Source organism: Hyaena hyaena, unplaced genomic scaffold, assembly GCF_003009895.1.
Source record: "Hyaena hyaena isolate Hyena2069 unplaced genomic scaffold, ASM300989v1 scaffold_96, whole genome shotgun sequence".
Taxonomy (NCBI): domain Eukaryota; kingdom Metazoa; phylum Chordata; class Mammalia; order Carnivora; family Hyaenidae; genus Hyaena; species Hyaena hyaena.
In genome coordinates, this window is record NW_024080729.1 from 3322945 (window position 1) to 3345192 (window position 22248).

Here is a 22248-nt window from a genome sequence, read left to right on the forward strand (position 1 = left end):
GGGGGGAAGGGCAGTGGGGAAGGCCAAGAAAAAGAAAAGAGCAAATGGAAGACGGAGAAGAAAGCAGGAAACGCACTGGGTGAAAATGACAGGGAAGAATTCGTTCATTTCTGGCTTCTTAGGAAGAAGAATCCAGATCCTCCAGGGGGTTGTAGAGGTTCTTTCTTATTCCATAAAAGAGCTGATAAATGTCCCTCCCCTTCACATTTGTCTTGCAGGTTACAAACATTCCTGGGGTGAAAATCTTCCAGTGCTGCAACTCCATTACGTTTGTCAATGTTAATCACCTAAAGAGCAAGCTATTAAAAGAGGTGATGGCTTCCTCCCCTGCCTTTCTCCACCTGCCCTCCTCCCCCTCCCCAGGCACACCCCCCTCTTCCTTGCCCCACTCCCCATGTGGCTGAGAACTCTCTTACATCTCTCAGGTTGAGATGGTAAGGGTGCCTCTTAAAGAAGAGGAAGTGTTCCGCCTGTTTAATCGAAGCGAAGACAGCTCACAGGACGAAAAGATTTGTCAGTGCTTCTGCAACTGTGACGAACTGGAGCCACCACCCAGGGTTAGAAACCCCTTTTCTTTTCTGCATGTTTCTGCACATTTTATAAAGAGGTGCATTGGTAGTTTAAAAAGAAGATGAAGAAGAAGAAGTAAGGAAAGAAAGAAAATCAGAACCCCTTCAGGGAGTTTGACTCTTAGCTGGACCTCGGATAATTGGAAATCAGAGATTTCTACCCAGAAATTAAGGCACAGGTCCCCCTTTGAGATTTAGATCTTGACCTTCGTAGGTAGGTGGAGATGTTTGGGTCCCTCCTCAATGGCTAGTAACTGACCTGAGCCCAGAGAGTACAGTTTGCCTATTGAGAATGACAGTAATACCCTAGTTATGCCTATTTCCCTGACTTTCACCTGCCTGGCTTTCGATTTCTGAAAATAAGGGACTTATTTTCGAGTCCCAACCAGGGCAGCAGAGTCAAGGTGGCTACTCTTCTCAAGGACGTGCCAGGGTCTCCTGACGTCTGCCTGCAACCAAAGAAATGATGGTGGGGGGTGGAGGGCGGATAAGCGAAGATGGAAATTCTACACCATCTCGAGATTATTTTGGCTGATGAATTACAAAGTGCTCATTATTTCCCATTCAGACTTGATCTACATGAATTCCCTTCATCTAATATTTATTCCCTTTCCCCTCAGCAGGGCTGCTCATTTCTAGCTTTGCAAGCCTTTCACCCAGTCTATACCTACACACACACACACACACACACACACACACACACGCACGCACATTTGCTCCCCCACCACAAACATCTCCTGTCCCCCTCCTCATGTAGGTCCCTGACAATGCCAAGCACCCGCTCTCCTTCCCATCATACACCCTAGTGGAGCGTAAGTTCTACCGAACTCCCTGAAAACACCAACTTCCCTGCCAAGAGGATGGAATTAACACTGTATCAAATTTTTGTTTCATATCCAAGCTGCACTGAGCATAGTAAGGATGTTTACCGGGCATCAGTAAATATGCTTCGGAATAGAAACGGGATCTCATAGTATTTACTGAGTTTCTACTCTACACCGAGAACTGTGACCTGATGAAAAAGGAAAATGAATTTTAAGGGTCTCTGCCTGCAAATAGCTTTTTGCTTTTTCTTTTTTCTTGTGGCAAAAAAATGTATAACATAAAGTTTACCATGGTAACTATTTTTAAGTGTACAGTCAGTAGTGTTAAATATGTTTGCATTGTTGTGCAAGCATCACTACTACCTATCTCCAGAATTTTTCCATCTTGCAAAACTGGAGGTCTGTACCCATTAAACAAGAGCTCTCCATTTCCTTTTCCTCACAGCCCCTGGCCACCACTATTATACCTTTGGTCTCTATGAATTTGACTACACCAGGTACCTCATTAAGTGGAATCATACAGTATTTATCTTTTTGTGACTGGTTTATTTCACTTAGTATAATGTCCTCAAGGTACATCCAGGTCGTCCTTTTAAATTTTATTTATTTTTAATTTTTTTATTGTTTATTTGTTTTGAGAAAGAGAACATGGGGGTGTGAGCGGGGAAGGGACAGAGAGAAAGGGAGACAGAGAATTCAAAACAGGTTCCACACTGTCGGTGCAGAGCCTGATGCAGGGCTTGAACTCACAAACTGTGCGATCATGAACTGAGCTGAAATCAAGAGTCGGATGCTCAACCGACGGAGCCAGTCAGGCACCCCCAGATTGTCCTTTTTTTTTTTAAAAAGGACATTTGTCCTTTAAAACACATCTATAAAAGTAGACACAAGTATAATGAGCCTCTGTGTACTCCCCATCCACTATAAGAATGGACAATTTTGTTTCACCTCTGTACCCACTATAGACCCTCAAAATCACAGAGTTATTTTGTAGCAATTCATGAATTTGTTTTAAGATTTTACTTTTGAGTAATCTTTACACCCAACATGGGGCTTGAACTCCACTGACTGAGCCAGCCAGGCACCCCAATTCATGGAATCGTAAATCAAATGAGGGAGACAATGCTGTATTAATGTGAGCTACAAAGCTATTATTGTCTTTTATCAATCCTGTGCTCTATGTTTTTTCACATCTCTGAAATTTGGATTCATTGCATAGTTGATGGCATACCACACTTTAATTTGCAGTGATTTTTTTTTCTTTCTAGATAATATAAAAAGTAGTGGTCCATCTTAAAATTGATGAGGTAGGATTGTAAACCATTTCATACAGTATATTATCATGTTCAAAACTGTGTCTTTAGGTTTTAACAACTCTAAGTAAAGATTTTAACAGCTTTCAGGTAAAGAGAGATCGGAGTGAGTTCGAAAAGTCAGGAAGCTTCTTGGCAGCAATGGACTTGACCTAGGCAAGAGAGAGAATTTGGATTTAGGTCTGATAGGAGAAAAGAGGACTCCCTGTCTGTGGATGGACTTGGACAAAGACGCTGAGATAGAAATAAGAATGGAGTCCTCAAGAGCAAAAGGCTTGACCTGGGAAGTAAGTTCAGGCAGACACACCACAAGTGGACTTTCATGAAAGTCTTTGAAGGGCAAGAGTGTAGAGTGGATGAGGGAGAGAAAAGGGAGGCTCGCAGTGATCTCCTCCTGCCTGGAGGAACTTGCGTCTCCCCATCACCGTGCCTGTCCTCCAAAGGCCTGGCTGCGGTGACTCTCAAGCCTTAAGGGACACCCCTGTCTTTTGAGCCATAATTTATTATCCGTCCATACCACTTTTTTTTCTGCCATATGATATATAATAACTTGTACCGTTTTTACCTTTACATTTTTGTATTTGTTTAAATGTTTATATATTTATTTTGAGTGGGGGAAGGTAGGGACAGAGGAAGAGAATCCCAGACAGGCTCCATGCTGTCGGCACAGAGCCCAAGGAAGGGTTTGAACCCATGAACCGTGAGATCGTGACCTGAGCTGAAAGCAAGAGTTAGATAGGGGCACCTGGGTGGCTCAGTCAGTTGAGCACCCAATTCATGATTTTGGCTCAGGTCATGATCTCACGGTTCGTGAGTTCAAGCCCCGCTTCATGCTCTGCATGGACAGTGCAGAGCCTGCCTGGGATTCGCTCTCTCCCCTCTCTCTCTGCCACTACCCCACTTGCTCTCTCTCTCTTAAATAAACTTAAAAATTTTTTTGTTTAAAAGCAAGAGTCAAATGTTTAACCAACTGAGCCACCCAGCAGCCCCCCTCCACATTTTTGTATTTTTAAAATTTATTTTAGGGGCGCACGGGTGGCTTAGTCAGTTAAGTGCCCGACTTCAGCTCAGGTCATGATCTCACAGTTCAAGAGTTCGAACGCCGTGTCAGGTTCTATGCTGACAGCTCAGAGCCTGGAGCCTGCTTCAGAGTCTGTGACTCCCTCTCTCTCTGACCCTCCCCTGCTCATGCTGTCTCTCTCTCTCTCTCTCTCTCTCTCTCTCTCGGAAATAAATAAAAACATTAAAAATTTTTTTAAATTATTTTATAAGCAATATTATAAGCACAACAGATTAAAAACAAAGAAGAAATATCACCAAGAACATACCACTCTAGCAAGCACTCTTTTTTTTTCTTCCCCTTGTGCCTTATAGTTCCTGTCCATCTATGTTGTTATTTAGCCTTTGAATGGACACGTGCCCTCTCCCTGGGTAGAACGTGGGACCTGTAGTCACCACCTGTGACTGCAAAGTGGGCATTCACCTCTCGCCTGCCATTGTATTCCCAGTGCTTGGCGCTGTCCTTAACCGGGCACTCCAGGCGTAGCAGGAAGAAAGGAATGAAAGGGAAAGACAGGCCAGCACGAGTAATGTCTGTCTTCTTACGAAGACTGAGAAAGACGGAGGTGTTGAGAAAAGGGACTGATGGAAGAAACCCTTGAAACGAAGCGTTAGTAGGCACCCAGGGATAGTGGGAAGGGATAAGTCAAAGATTATTTTAAGCCTGGCCCACGGGACAATGAAAACATCACCAGTACTGGGAGGGTGGTGGTGTAAGCGGCAAGGATAAGGCAAGATGAACACGGCTTTGTCTGTCATGAGCCTGAAGCGACAGTGAGGTGTCCAAGCGAAATCCAAGCACCTGGTCTGCGGCGAGGTTTCCTGGGAGAGAGGGAGGAGAGTCAGGAGACAGAAATGGCATCATTGCCACTACTTGCAGCCCCTGCTCCGGCCTCCTCACGGTCCACCCCCCCCCAACTCTGTTGTCCCAGGTCATCTACACAGAACGATTTGAAAGCAGACAGGACCACGACTCATCCTCCATTAACCTGATCCGCTGCACACGTTTCTACAGCACGGACACAAGCCAAGCCACATCCGACGAGCAAGTCCCATACACCATATCGTCCACGTCGCACAGAAATCAAGGGCAAAACTACGAAGATGTGGACAAAGTTTGGCTTCCTAAGGACCCCTCTAGAAACAGCTCGATGCCCCCGCCTGACGCTGTTGAAACCCAGGAGAGGAACAGGTCACTCCTCCCCATCTTGGATACCTCTCTTCTAGTCAGCATCCACACCATTATCCTGGACTTCTCCATGGTACATTTCGTGGATTCACGGGCTTCAGTGTCCTTAAGACAAGTAAGGACCGAGGAGGCTTTCACAAGAGCTCTGATCCCCTCCTACCACTGCCCCCCCCCACCCGCCCCCACCCTGATCAAATCCTCTGAGTCACTGATCAGCTGCTATGTGACTCCAGGGCCGCTAGAAACTTGGATGCTAAAGATAATTTAAGGTCAACCACAGTGAAAAGGAAATGAACCAACCCTAATTTATTGAACTGGGGTTGGCTCTCTAAGCAAGGCGTGTTACCAAATGGGAAACAGTAATCTGTGCCACACACAGCAACTCCCAGGATCTCCTGGGAGGAGGCTGCACATTTTTTCAAGGAATAGGTCTGAATGCTACAGAAAAAAAGCACACCGAGGATTCTCCCCTATACAGCTGCACTGGGGTAGATATTATAAAAGACGCTTGGATGTGAAGACATAATAAAATGGGACTGCAAGGCTAGGGCTGCCCAGTCCGGACCCTACGGGGTCTCCCCCGGTCCCGTCCTCACTGCCTGCATCTTTGGGCACAAAGGACAGGGAAGACTTTTCCTTCAGAAGCCGTGTCTGAGGCCCAGCTTCTCTCCTACTCTCTGATTTCTCTGACAGTTTTCATTCCTCTCCTTCTTATGCAGTGTGGGCAATTCAGATGCACAGCTAACCACATCGGTTGTTATTGTTCATGTCTTTTAAGTATCTGCCTTTCAGCCAGCTTGTCTCAGTTTACAGCCCTCTGCCTCACTCGTGCTCCTTTTGGTGGTGGCTCAGGTTTAAATATCCTGAACAGGGGCGCCTGGGTGACTCAGTGGGTTAAGTGTCCAACCTCGGCTCAGATCATGATCTCACAGTTCATGAGTTCCCCGCATTGGGCTCTGTGCTGACAGCTCAGAGCCTGGAGCCTGCTTCGGATTCTGTGTCTCCCTCTCTCTCTGCCCTTCCCCTGCTCATGCTCTGTCTCTCTCTCTCTCTCTCAAAAATAAATAAACATTAAAAAAATTTTTTTAAGTTATTTCTTCAGAGAATATATACTTGGCTGAAGTAAACTTGAGGTCAGTATCTGATGCTTACTAACCTGATACTACTAAATATCTGATGTTTTACTAAAGTCAAATGCAACTTTGCAAAGCAGTTCCGAATATGAGCTTCAGGATTCCTGAATTCCATTCTCTACTTTATCGCTTGACCATCTCTGGGCCGCAGTTTCCTCCTCTGCTCAGTGAACCCCAGGAAGAAGGGGGTCACATGCATACACTAAACAATAATACCAATCACTACCAAGCTATGGCTGTTCATGAAGGCTGTCCATTGTGTTCCCATCATACCCATGCCTGTCTCTCTTCTAGCACTGTCCTTAGGAGCATTATCTCTCTCTCTCTCTCTCGTTTTTAAAGCTTATGTATTTATTGGGAGGGGGAGGGGCAGACAGAGAGGGAGGAAGAGAGAATCCCAAGCAGGCTCTGTGCTGTCAGTGCAGAGCCTGACACTGGGCTCCATCTCACGAACATGAGATCCTGACCTGAACCTAAATCAAGAGTCAGATGCTTGAACAACTGAGCCCCCAGGCACCCCAGGAGCATTATCTCTCTGTGTGAACAGTCTCCCCCCACCCCGAGACCATCGGCAACACTCCCTCTTGCTCCCCACCTCATATGAGACCGTCTGATTCTTTTTCGTATTCCCAGCACTTTAGATATTTCCTGGCATATGGAAGTGCACTCATCAAATGTTTATAGAGTTGAATTGGGATGCGGAGGTACATATACCCTAGACAAGTGAATGACCAAAAGGGTATTAAAACTCCTCTAATTAAAAGGCCCTTTCCAAGTGAATATGAAGATCACTAACGCTGATTTACTCTCTCCCCACAGATGTGCAATGCTTTCCAAAATGCCAACATTTTGGTGCTCATTTCAGGGTGTCATGGTGAGTATCCTTCACCCTATGAGAGGGCTGTTTGCACCCTGGGTGCTGTCCTCCTCAGACACCTGACCCTGTGTGTGTTCTGGGTTTGGTTTGCAGCTTCTGTGGTCAGGGAATTTGAGAGGAATGATTTCTTTGATGCTGGCATCACCAAGGCCCAGCTCTTCCTAACCCTCCACGACGCCGTGCTGTTTGCCTTGTCAAGGAAGTTTCCAGAGTCCTCTGAGTTAAGCGTGGATGAATCTGAGACAGTGATACAGGAAACCTACTCAGAAACAGACAAGGTTGGATGATGTGAGGCATCATGGTGGGGGGCAAGCGGTGGGGGGCGAGTGGGGGGAGACACCTGATTAAGTAGAGATGAGCAAGGGCCAGAAAAGGCTTTTGGGTGTGGCTGGGCCAGACTTTGGGATGTTGAAGTGATCCCTTATCAGTTGGTAAATAGCAGTGGACCTGAGTCCCAAGGTCCCCCCCTGCCTTGGCACCTGGGCGCCATTCAGGACACTTTCCCAACTGAAGAGAGGATTACCCAACTCAGCAGAGATCTCAAGGATCCTTGTATAGCAAGTTGGTTACTGCCAGTGCCATCCCAAATTACTGAATATTTTAAATATCTCCCCTAGCTATACCTTTAGAATCCATCCCTATACCACCATTGGGATGAAAAATAGAACTGATGAACTGGCAGAGGTCAAGATCTGCCAGTCTAACACTTTGGCTATTATTTACATTGTGAGTAACATAAGATTTATTCAACCTGACAAATGCAAAGGAGAATGATATATAAGCCAGAACTTTTAGCTATCTGTTAATACTAAGTAAAGGCCTAGGCCAACTTCAGTGTATTTATTTTATTTTTATTTTTTAAGTTTATTTATTTTTGAGAGAGAGAGAATTAGTGGGAGAGGGGCGGGGGTGGGGGTGGGGGGGACAGAGGATACAAAGTGAGCTCCAAGCTGTCAGAACAGAGCCCACTGTGGGGCTTGAACTACAAACCATGAGACCATGACCTGAGCCAAAGTCAGCAGCTTAACTGACTGAGCCACCCAGACACCCCCCTTACTTCAGTGTTTTTAAATCAGTGTCTGCAAAGGTTAAAGGTACCCCCCCCCACACACACACACAGAGAAAGAAAAAGAAATTAAAACACAGATGGGAACCAAATATTATCTAATGACTAGAAATAATTTTTTAAATTTTGAATGTTTATTTTTGAGAGAAAGAGAAGAAGACAGAGTGCAAGTGGGAGAGGGGCAGAGAGAGGGAGTCAGAATCTGAAACAGGCTCCAGGCTCTGAGCTCTCAGCACAGAGCCCAACACGGGGCTCGAACTCACGAGCCATGAGATCATGACCTGAGCTGAGGTTGGACGCTCAACCAACTGAGCCACCCAGGCGCCCCTAGAAACTACATTTTAATTAAACCCCTGATTCATCAATGTATTACACTTTAATCACGTTTGATTTTTTTATGACAAGAGAAGCATTACCAGAGCAATAAGGGTTTTTTTTTTTTTTTGAAAACTTTAAGAAGTAAAAGATATCCAAGCTTATAAAACATGGCCTTTTTCTTTCTTTTTCTTTTTAAAATAATGTATTTCCCTTGCTTATTGAGAATTTCCACAGGTTATGTGCCTCTGCTTGTCCAGAGCAACTTTTTCCTCAATGGACATATTTTTTCTACTGTGCTGTATAGTCCACGCCCATCTATAAAATCATAGAATCACAAAACCTTTCAGTTGGAAGAAACCTCACAGCTTCTGAGGTTCATCCCCATCTGGAGCAGTAATTCTTTTAACATCTCTGGTCAGAGGTTCCCCTGCTTATGCTTAGAGATTTCCTACGGTTCTCAAACTTTAATATGCATCTGAATCACCAAAATCTGCCATTAAAACACAGACTACTGGGCCCTCTCTGTGTCCCATGTCCCCTGAATTTCTGATTCAATGGGTCTGGGGTAGGGCCTGAGAATTTGCATTGCTAACAAATACTGGATAATCCTGATGCTACCAATACAGAAATCACATTTTGAGAATTACTGCCTTAGAGATTCAATGTGCATTTTTTACCATCAAAATCTAGTGTGCCTGGTAGTCTTTGGGTATGTGGCAGACATTGTATTTAGAAAATGTTTCTAAAAATAATTTGAGATCCAGGATGACATTTTTCTTCTGGAAAGAACTTCATTGTTTTACCAAGTCCCTGGAGGCACCAGCAGTCCAGGGTAACTGATCTGATTTTAGGACTTGAGGTGTTCTAGGCCGTCCAGGTGACCCACAGCCCAGCTGGGTCTGTGGGGAGGTGTGCCACAGCCCCTCCCTTGGCCGACCCTAGAATGCAATTTTGGCAATCCTAAGCCCTTAAAGCCGTCAAAAGCACTGTTCTTTGCACATATGTCCCACTTCAAGATCATCAAACACGTCTACAAAAGTGGTCCCAAATGCCAGACTCACCTCTGTAGATTTTTACCTTTTTCAAATCTTCATTATAATCTTGTTAGCTTTATGGTATCTTTTTTTTTTTTTTAATATTTTTTATTTATTTCTAGGAGAGAGAGAGACAGCGTGAGCAGGGCAGGGTCAGAGAGAGAGGGAGTGACAGACTCTGAAACAGGCTCCAGGCTCTGAGCTGGCAGTCAGCACAGAGCCCGACGCGGGGCTCGAACCCACAAACTGCGAGATCATGACCTAAGCGAAAGTCGGTCGGACGCTTAACCGACTAAGCCACCCAGGCGCCCCTAGCTTTATGGTATCTTGAAGCAGAAGTTTTAAAATATTTTATGTGGGGGCACCTGGGTGGCTCAGTTAATTAAATGTCCAACTCTTGGTTTTGGTTCAGGTCATAATCTCATGGTTTGTGACTTTGAGTCTCACATCGGGCTCTGCATTGACAGTGTGGATCCTGCTTGGGACTCTCTCTCTCTCTCTCTCTCTCCTTCTCTTTTTGCCCTTCCTGTGCACTCTCTCTCTCTTTCTCTCTCTCTCTCTCAAAATAAATAAATAAACTTTAAAAAATGAATAAAATAAAATATTTTATCCTGCTCTTCTGGCTGTCCTCAGCAGGAGGGTTGGTCTGAATTATGTAGTTTGCCTTTACTGTAAGTTAAAGTTTCTCTATTTTATTTTATAATTATGACAGGTAATTATGATACACTTGACAGTTTTGCTTTACATATTACATTGCCTTTCCCATATTTACCTTTTCTTATTTTCTGTTTGCCTTTTGTTTAGAAAGTCATTCTTACTTAGGAAGTAAACTAATCATTTGTTTTCCTATACATTTTAATGTTTTATTTATTTATTTATTTATTTTTAAAATAGTTATTCATTTTTTTATGTTTATTTATTTATTTATATCTAGGAGAGAGAGAGAGAGACAGCGTGAGCAGGGGAGGGTCAGAGAGAGAGGGAGTCACAGACTGAAACAGGCTCCAGGCTCTGAGCTGGCAGTCAGCCCAGAGCCTGACGCGGGGCTCGAACCCACGAACTGCGAGATCATGACCTAAGCGAAAGTTGGACGCTTAACCGACTAAGCCACCCAGGTGCCCCAATAGTTATTCATTTTTGAGAGAGAGATAGACTGCAAGTGGGGGAAGGGCAGAGAGACAGAGAAAGAGGAGAGAAAGAGAGAGAGAGAGAGAGAGAGAGAGAGAGAGAGAGAGACCTGAAGCAGGCTCCAGGCTCTGAGCTGTCAGCACAGAGCCCGACGCAGGGCTCGAACCCACGAGCAGTGCAATCATGACCTGAGCCAAAGTCAGACGCTTAACCGACTGAGCCACCCAGGCGCCCCTAGATTTTAATGTTTTAAATGGTTACATATTATGCTCTTTAATCTAGTTAGAATGTATTTCAGTGTATGGGATTAAAGAATAATCTTTTATTTTTTATCTGTACAGCTAACTCATCTATTGAATTAAGCTTTCTTTCCTCTACTGATTTGAAATGCTCTTTTCATAAAATGTCATATTCTTATGAAAACTGAAGTCTATTTCTAGCATAATTTTTTGTTTTATTGTTGTTAATAGCTTTACTACAGATTTGTAACACATTTACCATTTGGTTTGAAGTCTACTTCAAAATTTGCTATGTCATTCTCACTAATTTATTCTTCCAAACAAATTTTTGCATCTTTTGTTACATTCCCCCACAAAAGAACCCCATTGGAATTCTCATTACAATTGCACTAGAAATATATTGAGAATTGATATCATTACAGTATTTGTTCATCCTATTTAAGAACATGAGCTATCTTTACATTCATTCAGTCTTTTTTTTTAAGTTTATTTATTTATTTTGAGAGACAGAGAGAGAGTGTGGGAGGGGCAGACAGAAAGGGAAAGAGAATCCCAAGCAGGCTCCGCCCTGTCCGCAGAGAACATGATGCAGGGCTCAGAATTCACAAACCATTAGATTGTGACCTGAGCTGAAATCAAGAGTCAGAGGATTACCCAACTGAACCACTCAGGTGCCCCTATTCAGTCGTTTAAATGTTGCATTCATAGTAAGATTTTGTGACTTTCTTATCTTTTTAATTTCTTTTAAGTTTATTTATCTATTTTGAGAGAGAGAGCATGCACAAAAGGGGGAGAGGGAGAGGGAGAGAGAGGATCCCAAGCTGGCTCTGCACAGTCAGTGCAAAGAGCCTGATGCAGAGCTCAAATCTATGAACCTATGAGATTATAACCGGAGCCAAAATTAAGAGTTGAATTAATTCGGGGCACCTTCCTGAGTCTCTTTCTCTCTCTGCCCCTCCTTGTTTGCTCTCTCTCTCTCTCTCTCTCAAAATACATAAATAACTTTAAAAAATAAAGAGATAGATTTATTTAAAAAAAAAAAAGTCAGATACTCAGCCAACCAGGGCCACCCAGGTGTCCCTGTGACTTTCTTTATATAGACAAATCTTAGATACTTTATACTTTGTTTTACATATTTATTGCTTTTTGAAATAAATATTCTCTTTCATTGTATTTTCTAATTGGCAATTGCTAGCCTATGGTAAACCTATTGATTTGTATCAAATTATTTGGCTACATTTGTGAATCTTTTTACCAGACCTAAGAGGTTTCATTGTTAATTCTCTTGAGTTTTCCAGATAAAAAAAAAATTCTACAAATAATATAAATACCTTATTTTCCAATTGTCAAAATTCTTATTTCAGTATCATATATTATGGCATTAGCTACATCTCCCAGAACAATGTAAGTACTAGTGGGTACCCTTGTCTTACTCCTGAATTTTATGAGAAAAACGTCTTACATATTTCTACTAAGATGGTCACAGTTGGCTTTAGATAGATGTCATATTTACTGTGTTTTAAAAAAGTATTTTTCTAGTTTATTAACATTCTTATGGACTTATACTAAGACGTGATATTGAATATGTCAAATTTCTTTCGAGCATTTAAACTAGGGAAGCCTAGGAGAGGAGCAAGTTCTACTTTGGATGTATTATATTCAAGATGCCTGGTAAACATCCAAGTGGAAATGTCAGAATGGAATTGGGTACCTGAAAGAGCAGATCAGGGGAAGGTTTATAATCAAAAAGTCACTGGCACATAGATGATAATGAAAATTATGGGACTAAATAAAATTGCCTATGGAAGGAGTATAGATGGAGAAGAGAAGCCCTGAGTCTTGCCAACATTTAGAAATCCAAAAGAAATAGAGGAGACAATAAATAGACGAGAAAGAAGCAACCACAGAGGAAAGAGGAAAAGCCGAAGAGTGTTGTGTGATGGAAGAGAGAAAGCTGTTTTAGGAGAGGTGAGAGTTGTTAATTCTATGGAATGCTGCTGTAAGTGACCAAGCCTGTGGGAGCATCTGCTAGGCGACAGGCTCAGTCACTGGTATTGGGGTTATCAAAAACCAGGCACTGCCCTACCTCAAAGAGCTTAGAGTCTAATAGGGGAAATAAATTTATAAAGAAAGTGATACATTCCTGGCACTATGATAGAAGTGTGAGTGAAGTATAGATGGAACACAAAGGAAGCTGTGTTCCTGGTTGGTCATCTTTGATCTGAATCTGGAATGATGCATAAGTGTATGTGGACAAGATGGAGACGGACAAGGCAGGCACAGGGAGCGGCGAGAGCAAAGATGAGCAGAAGCCAGCCATCTTTGGATAACTTTATGGCTAGAGTTAAGGGTGGGGACTACAGATGTAGATAAAGCTAAAGAAGATGACAAGAAGCCAGGTCACAAAGGGCCTTATATGCCCTGCCAAGTTTTCACAGGGGGTTGGAAAGACAAGTAAGATCGAGAAGACAAGATGTGAGAGAATGCTCCAAGACCACTACTGTTTTATTGGTTGGCCATGAAACCCAGGCAAGCTAGAAAGCCAAAGGAATCAGAAGTTATGGATGGATTGAGCCTGAAAATAGTGAGGAACTGAGAAGCCAGGGGTTGCAGAGATGAAAAGCAGATATAGGCCAGAAATATTTTCTACTGTGCCAGGAACTCATGGTTTCTGGTATCTTAAGTCTTTTTGTATTCTGAAATTCTTTGACTGTTCAAAAGCTAAATTTAATTGGAAATTTTAACCCATATAATTGTGTGTATTTTAGAATGGAGAGCCAAGACATAAAATGAGCGGCAGTGTTCTAGAAGCCTCCAAAAACGTAAATCCTGACTGTATCATAATGCAGGAACCAATAACAGAGGAGGAATTGGAGCTAGACCTGGAAATGGAGCCCGCAGCCGAATCAGAACAAGAGACTGGACTAGATCTAGAGCTGGACCTCTATAATGAGAAGGAACCTGAGTCAGAAGTAGAGCCCGAGTCTGAGCTAGAGCCTGAAACAGAGCCTGAACCTGAGTTGGAGCCCGAGACTAAGCCTGAGTCCAAACCCAAGCCAAGGTCTCATAGTTATTCTCAGCAGCAGTACTGGCCTCTGTATTCCTCTACTCTTCCCAGATCTTCCATTCAGGCTCAGTCTAGGACACAGTCAGTTGAGAGGAGGCGTCAAAATATGAATTCATATTCACCCAAAGGCAACAATACTCAAGACCCTTAGGAAATGAACTGGGAATAAGGAGTCAGATTCCCTTGGCAAATACTCCCCACCCAAATGGGGTCACTTGGTCAGAAGACCTAGACTAGTTAAAAACTAGCAATACTTGGGACTCCTCCATCTGCTGGCCTCTTCCTTGCTCAGCACTGGGATCTCACTCCCAGACCACAACTAAACACCAAGAGTTATTTCTGAATTCCCTGTCTAGCCTCACCTCATCTCACCTTCAGCAGATATTCTAGAAAAGGATTTCCTTCTTTGCACACTCTGAGGGGTTTGCCAACCATCTCTAACTTACTCCTCTCATCTCTGTTCCCCTTTCTCCAAAGAGATGAGGCTCAAATAAAATATATGATTCTAGTTCCATTTGGACCCTTCCTGAATCTTTTCCCTTCTATATTCTATATGCCTAAGGAAGTGTTGGGTGGGAGAAATTCCAGAAGTGGGTGGACATGGTGAAGAGGAGACGAGCAAGAAAAAGAAAAACTGGGTAGCATTTGTAGTTTATATGCAAGGTATCTTCATTGCACTGATGGCAGAAATGGGGAAGGAGATAGGTTAAGTTAAGCCAGCCTGCAAGACTTATAATATAAGGAATTGCTAGGCTGAAAACACTTTTTTCATCACCCCAAGGGCAGGATCATATCCTACCGCTGTTTCAGAAGACTAGTCAGCGTACCAACTGATGAGAATGTCAGCTCTCCAGAGCTCTACTTGATCTCTCCATATATATTTGAATATACAGATTCATATTCACCACTGCTTCTGTTTTCAAGATACAAGCAATCTAGAATCTGTATTCTTGGTGACCAAACTTAAAGTCTGTGAGAGACACAAACCTCTTAGGAATTGAAAAAGTCAATCATTACTAGTTTGGTCCAAGTCTATTAAAAACATTTCCCTCCCCCCCATTAAAAAATATCTAGTATTAAGCCATAAACAGAAGAGAAATATAGATCCCTGGGCAAAGGTTTATGGAATCCTGAATTTTATTTTCCATTCAATTAATGAGATTTCTCTTGCGTGGATACTCAGTTTCTCTCTTCTGTTAAGTTAAAGAAATTCTTATTAAAATATATAATCTTCTTCTTAAATTCACAGAGATGACCTGTGCAATCACTCAGTCTACGAACATTCACTACGAACATTCATCTGCTCCATGCACACCCCAAACTGTGCAGTAATTAGAACAATATTAGCCCCACTTTATACATATAAACTAAGACTCAGATCTAAGTTTTGTAACTAGCCCAAAGTCATATACAACTGCACCCTCAAAGAGCAGGGAGCCTGAGTCACAAGCTTCTTTGTTCACATTTACATTATACATTTATTGAACTCCTACTGTGTGCCAGGAACTGTCCCAGGTGCTGAAGATACAAGATGAGGAGGATAGATGACAAAAATAATTATAAATCGTGGTAAGTACCTTGAAGGTAAAATATAAGAAAGTCTATGGGCATGGCCTGAACCTATCTCAGGTGTCAAGTTGTCCCTACAGCAATGACCTATGACCTGGCACGTCAAGGCTGAGTAGAAGTTAGACCTACAGCACGTTCCAATGACTGCTGGGAGAGCAGAGCCAAACGGGAAACCAAGAGTGGTGGCCATGGGTAGGTACAAAAGCTAAGTACCCAGGAATACAGCCAGATGGAACATTATGGTAATTGCTATGGCACCGAGGACTCAATTGGAAAATGGGGTCAAACCCAGAATGAATTGTCAAGGTGGCAGGGACAGCACAGTAATTTTTCAAGACCAACAAAATATTTCACACTTAAAACAAGAGACTAGAAAGTACACAGAGAGCCCAGTTTCTGTGCGCTGCCACCCTCTCATGCCAGCTGCCTTCTATTCCCGCATTCTTTTCAGAGGAAGGTCTTTAAATACAAAATCAGTTGGCTTCTGACACTTAGGTAGCCAGTGGTAGAATTTAGACTCTGGTCCTCTCTGCTTCAACATCAACATAGCTAAATCTTGGCATTGGTGCATGACGTCAGAAAGACCCAACTAGATGCTTGGACTACAGTCTACCTTTAAAAAATATTCTGCTATAAACCCGTAACATCCAGCCTTTCCCAAAGTAATAATCTAAATAAAAAATTAATTGCTTGTGATTAGTACAACGTTAAAGAAAACATAAAGTAACAATTCAATGACTGAGTCTTCTTCCAAAATGTGAATCACCTGAAATTCTAAGACATTTCAAACTCTATAAAATACTACAGTTTGGGTTGCTTAGCCCACTTTTCATAGCATGGTCATCATTGTAGCCTTTATCTTCAATGAGAGACTGGAGAAAAGTGCTAAAGACTGAAAAGCCATCACAGATTGGATCTAAAAGTGTGTTAGCACAAATTGTCCTCCATTACTGAAAAAAAAATACCCCAAAGCAACTTATGTTGTACAGTAAAAGGGGCCTGTGGTGTGATTTTTAAATATGAAGAGCTATGTAGAATCACTAGGCTTACAGAACAGTAGGTATGGGTAACATTAGGTAGCTGCGTCTAAATATGTTAACTATCACAAAGCCTAATATTAGAATTGAGCATGAGCCTCACACATATCTGATTTAGACTATATTTAGGTGAGACATTGGACTTAGACCTTTGGGTTCATGACATGTAAGAAGGACATGAATTTTGGGGGGCAGGAGCGGAATGCTCTGGTCTGAATGTAACCATCCCCAATGTTGTGTGTTTAAATCCTAATCCCCAAAGGTGGGGCCATTGGGAGGTGATTAGGTGAGCATTATTTTTAATTACTAATGGGATTAGTGTCTTTTTAAAAGGCCTCAGAGAGATCCCTCCTACTTTGCATCCCCTCCTGCTTTCAACAGCAAGAACATGGCCATCTACGAAACAGGAAGTGAGTTCTCACCAGACACCAAATCTGCCAGCACTACGATCTTGGACTTCCCAGCCTCCAGAGATGGGAGAAATAAATTTCTGTTGCTTAAAAGCCACCGGTTCAGTCTCCAGTATCTATTACAGCCACCCAATTGAACTAAGACATCATGGCATGAGGATAAAATGATGAATAAAGTATGATTTCCTAGAGCTCCCAAACTATAAACAGACATTGCCGGAGGGAGTGTCATGGACTCCTAAATGACAAGGTGATGATGAGAGGTACAGTACTATGGAAATATAAATGAGAGGAAGGGTAAGAAAGAATGTGGATCAGGGCAAACTACTAAGAAGAAATGACATTGGAGCTGGGCATTAAGAATGTGTAAGAATTGCCAACTATACTTCAATTAAAAAGTTTGTTTGAGGGACGCCTGGGTGGCTCAGTTGGCTCATCTGATTCTTGATTTCAGCTCAGGTTATGATCTCACAGTCCGTGAATTCAAGCTCCGCATAGGGCTTTGCACTGAGCATGGAGCCTGCTTGAGATTCTCTATTTCTGCCCCTCCCCTCCTTGAGTGTGCACTCCTCTCTAAAAAAAAAAGTATTTGATAAAAGAATACATAGGAATTATATGATAAAAGAGGAAATACAGGGCTCAGAGGAAAATGATAAATGATACCAAGTAAAGGTAATCAGTGGAATCCAAAAAACTCAACAGGACAAATGAGCCAGTTTCTACAAGTAAATTGAAAAACAAATACAAAAATGAAGGATGGAAAATCTATAAATTCAGAGAATGGAATGTGTGGACCTTGTTTGAATCCTTTTTTTAAAAATGTTTATTCATTTTTGAGAGACAGAGACAGTGCAAGTGGGTCTGGGGCAGAGAGAGAGGGAGACATAGAATCTGAAGCAGTCTGCAGGCTCCGAGCTCTGAGCACAGAACCAGATGCGGGGCTCGAACTCACGAACTGTGAGACCTTGACTTGAGCCAAAGTCAGACATTTAACTAGCTGAGCCACCCAGGTACCCCTGAATCATGATTTAAACTAATTGGAAAAGAACATGAGAAAACTTCTGCTTCTAAGTAAAATGCAGTAGGAAGTGACAGAGCATCCTCAATGTCAAGAAAAAAAAATAAATGAATAATGAAATAATATTTTGAAAGGTATTGGAAGGTTGTAGAAGCCAAGAAGAGTAAAAGAACTCCAAATTAAGAGAGAAAAGACACCTTCCTAGGTGAGTTGAGATTATTGGCCATTTTTTTCCTTCCAGGTTATTTGCTGAATCTGGAATCAAGCTTTTCTTAAGCAGAGGGACTCTGCCAGGAAAAATACAAAATTAATGAAGCTCTTGATGTTCACTTAAACTGTCGTGACAGATTGACTGGTTTTCTCTTAGAGACACTAACTGAGTTCCAGGGCCACTCAGGAGGCTAGAGATTGGTCTACAAAGGCAAAATGAAATCTCCCAAGTCTCAAGTACCTTTGTCTAGACACAAAGTCAATGAGAAGAAGGGGCCTTTAATAAGCATACAAAAGATCTTGCCCTTGAGACATTTGGAGGCAGCGATAGACTGAGCCTAACTAAAGCCACAACACAGCTCAATCTCTAATACAGTTAAGCATGATCAGTCCCTCACTTTCTTGCCTAATAGGAAGTATGTATCCTATGTAGGAAGAAATAACATTGACTTCAATCCCTCTTTTTTGCACAACCTCCAGCATATCATTTTTATTTTTTTATTTATATTTTTTAATACATTATTTTAAAGGTTTACTTATTCATTTTGAGACAGAGACAGTGAGAGTGGAGGAGGGACAGAGAGAGAGAGGAAGAGAGAGAATCCTAAGCAGGCTCCCTGCTGTCAGTGCAGAGCCTGATGCAGGGCTCAAACTCACAAAGCTGTGAGACCTGATCCAAAACTAAGAGCTGGGCACTTCACCAACTGAACCACCCAGGTGCCCCCTCCAGTATATAATTTTTAAAAGTCACAAGGTATTTGAAGAGACAGGAAAAATGCTTGATAATTAAGGAGAAAATAAGTATACAATAGAAGCTGTCTCAGAGAAGATCCAGGTATTGTAGTTAGCAGCGAAAGACTTAAAAAAAAAAAAAAAACTAAATATATTTAAGAAAGTGGAGTAAAAGATGGACAAAAGTAATGAAAAAATGGGTAATTTCAAAAGAGAATTATAATCGATAGAAAAATAATCAAATGGACATTCTAGGGCTGGAAACTGGACGCTCACTGGACACTGTGTTATCAACAGACTGGACAGAGCACAAGCTAGGATTATATTACTGAAAGACAGTAAACACAAGATCTTCAAGTTGAAGTACATAGTGAAAAACAAAGAAAAAACAGAAGAGAATATTCAAGACATGGAGGGCATAGTCTAATGATCTAATGTATGTGTACAGGAGTCCAAGGAAGAGAGAAGGTAATATTTGAAGATACATTGATTGAGAAGTTGCCAAAACATGAAAGATAGCAACTCAAAGATTCAAGAGGTTTAGCAAACCCTCAGCAAAAGAGGGGCTCTGGGTGGCTCAGGTGTTCAGCTCGGGTCATGATCTCATAGCTTGTGGGTTCAAGCTCTGCATCGGGCTCTGTGCTGATGACTCAGAGCCTGGAGCCTGTTTTGGATTCTGTGTCTGTGTCTGTTTCTGTCTCTCTGTCTCTCTCTCTCAAAAATTAATTTTAAAAAGATTTTTTAAAAAACCTAAGCAAAATAGAAAGAAAACCAAGTGTAAGGGCAGCCAGAGAAAAAGACACATACTTGCAGAAGAGCAAGTGTTACTTGCAGTAACACTTACTGCTGACTTTTTAACAGAACCTATGGAGGCCAGAAGACCAAAGGGTGACATCTTTCAAGTTCTGAAAGAAATGAAAAATTTTCTGACCTGAAATTCTGTACCCAGTGAGAATATCCTCTAAAAATAAAGATGAAATAAAGATTTTATTTGACAAATTAAGAGAATTCATTCACTCTACAAGAAATACTAAAGAAAGTTCTTTAGTCTGGAATACCTGACTGGTTCAGTTGGAAGAGTGTGCAACTCTCGATCTCGAGGTTGTGAGTTCCAGCCCCACACTGGGTGTGAAGATTGCTTAGAAATAAAATATTTAAAAATAATAATAGAGGGGCGCCTGGGTGGCTCAGTCGGTTAAGCGTCTGACTTCAGCTCAGGTCATGATCTGATGGTTCGTGGGTTCGAGCCCCACATTGGGCTCTGTGCTCACAGCTAGCTCAGAACCTAGGGCCTGTTTCAGATTCTGTGTCTCCCTCTCTCTCTGACCCTTCCCTGCCCATGCTGTCTCTATCTCTCTCTCAAAAATAAATAAAACATTAAAATAATAATAATAATAATAATAACAATAGAAAATTCTTTAGGCTGAAGGAAAATTACTCCACGGGGAAGTTCAGAACTGAGAAAAGGAATGAAGAGCATTGGAATGAAGAGCATGTATTATATGTAAATACATATAAAAGAATACTGACTGTAATCATTTAAAGCAATAATAACTATATTGTGTGCAATTTATAACATGTTAAAAGTATAGGACTACAAAGATGCAAAAGGCAAGATGGTAAATGGAGGTAAGCTGTTCACAAAGTGGTAAAGAACTAATTTAAGGCAGATTATAATAAGGTAAAGGTACATATTATATCCGGAAAAACTATTAAAATAATAATGCAAAGAAGGTATAATTAAAAATTAATAAAGAAGAGGGCCGCCTGGGTGGCTCAGTTGGTTAAGCATCCAACTTTGGCTCAGGTCATGATCTCACAGTTCATGAGTTCAAGCCCTGGCATCAGGCTCTGTGCTGACGGCTCAAAACCTGGAGCCTGCTCCTGATACTGTGTCTCCCTCTTTCCCTACCCCTCCCTCACTCACGGTCTGTCTCTCTGTCTCTCTCAAAAATAAATAAACATTAAAATAATTTTTAATTAATAAAAAGGATAAGTGGAATAATAAAAAGGCTTCATTAATCCAAAGGAATACTGGAATAAGAAAACAATATAAGGGACAAGTAGAAAAGAAACTCCAAGATGGCAATCAAAATCAACTATATCCATAATTAAATAAATTAAGTATTCTAATTAAGATACAAACGTTTTGGGAGGTACCTGGGTGGCTCAGTCGGTTATGTAGCCAACGCTTAATTTCAGTTCAGGTCATGATCTCACAGCTGGTGGGTTTGAGCCCTGCATTGGGCTCTGCTCACTACATGGAGCCTGCTTAAGATCCTCTGTCTCCTTTCTGGCCCTCTCCTGCTCACTCTTGCTCTCTCTCAAAATAAATAAATAAATAAATGTTAAAAAAATTTAAGATACAGACTTTTTTGAATTGCTGTTTAAAAATGACCCAACTATATTTATGAGAGACACACTATAAATATGAATATGCAAATATATGCACCAGTAGAAGGATGGAAAAATATAACAAGCAAATACTAACCAAAAGAGAGCTGCGGTGGCAGCTGTTAATATCAGACAAAGTAGAGTATAAGATAGAAAATATTCCTAAAGGTTAAAGGGGGCCATTACAGAGTGATGAAAGGGCCAATGAAACAGGACTACATAACAATCCTAACTTTGTGTGCACATAATAACATAGTTTCAAAATACATAAAGCTGGCTCAGTCAGTAGAACGTGTGACTCAATCTCAGAGTTGTGAGTTCAAGCCCCACTCTGAGTGTAGAACTTACTTAAAAATAAAAGATATAAAGCGAAATGACAAAAATAAGAGGAGAAATAGACAAATCTCAGAGCACAGTTGGAGACTTTTAACATAATTCTCTCAGTACAGAAACAAAGGATTCTAAAGTCCTTGTGTTTTTCAGGAGGAGGATAGAGATGGTGATTAATGCCATATTTCAAATTATATACGCAGAGCAGGAGTGCCTGGGTGGCTCAGCCCGCTGCGCATCCGACTCTTGACCTTACAGTCTCTACTGTCAGTGCAGAGCCCACCTCAAATCTTGTCTCCCTCTCTCTCTGCCCCTCCCCTGCTCGTGCGCACACACTGTCTCAAAAATAAACATAAAAATAATAATAATAAAAGAAAATAGTAAAAGTAGTTACATAGTTCAAAAAATAAAAAACTACTCAAAAAGTTAAGTCAGTGAAAAATCTTGCTCCTAGCCCTGTTCCACGCTTCCATTCCCATATTCCTTTTTCCCTACCCCACCCAGATAACCACTATTATTACTTCCTTTTGTGTGCTTCCAGGACCGTCAGTATGTCTTTATGTAAAAACAGCAAGTATGGTTATTTCTTTATGCAAATAGGGGTAAGTATAAACATACAGTCTTATGTTCCCTTTTTTGTTTTGCCCAAATGGTTATTAAATACGTTTGACAGCTTTCTTTTTTACAAAAACGATCTTGGAGATTCCTAATATCGATCCTGATCTGAAGGAG

General features: G+C 41.7%; 1 protein-coding gene across 3 annotated transcripts in view; it reads left to right on the forward strand.

Moving 5' to 3' along the window:
• The window catches only part of SLC26A8 (solute carrier family 26 member 8), a 69647-nt gene extending 55330 nt beyond the window's left edge, over positions 1–14317 (forward strand). For 2 of the 3 annotated variants that reach the window (XM_039235246.1, XM_039235245.1), the window contains 6 exons: positions 219–311; positions 426–557; positions 4698–5069; positions 6907–6961; positions 7058–7242; positions 13518–14317. In XM_039235246.1, the coding sequence (XP_039091177.1) occupies positions 219–311; positions 426–557; positions 4698–5069; positions 6907–6961; positions 7058–7242; positions 13518–13967 (1287 nt within the window). In that variant the 3' untranslated portion in view covers positions 13968–14317. The remainder of the gene's footprint in view (positions 1–218; positions 312–425; positions 558–4697; positions 5070–6906; positions 6962–7057; positions 7243–13517) is intronic. The other variant, XM_039235247.1, reaches the window with a different exon arrangement.
• The last annotated feature ends 7931 nt before the right edge of the window (positions 14318–22248 follow it).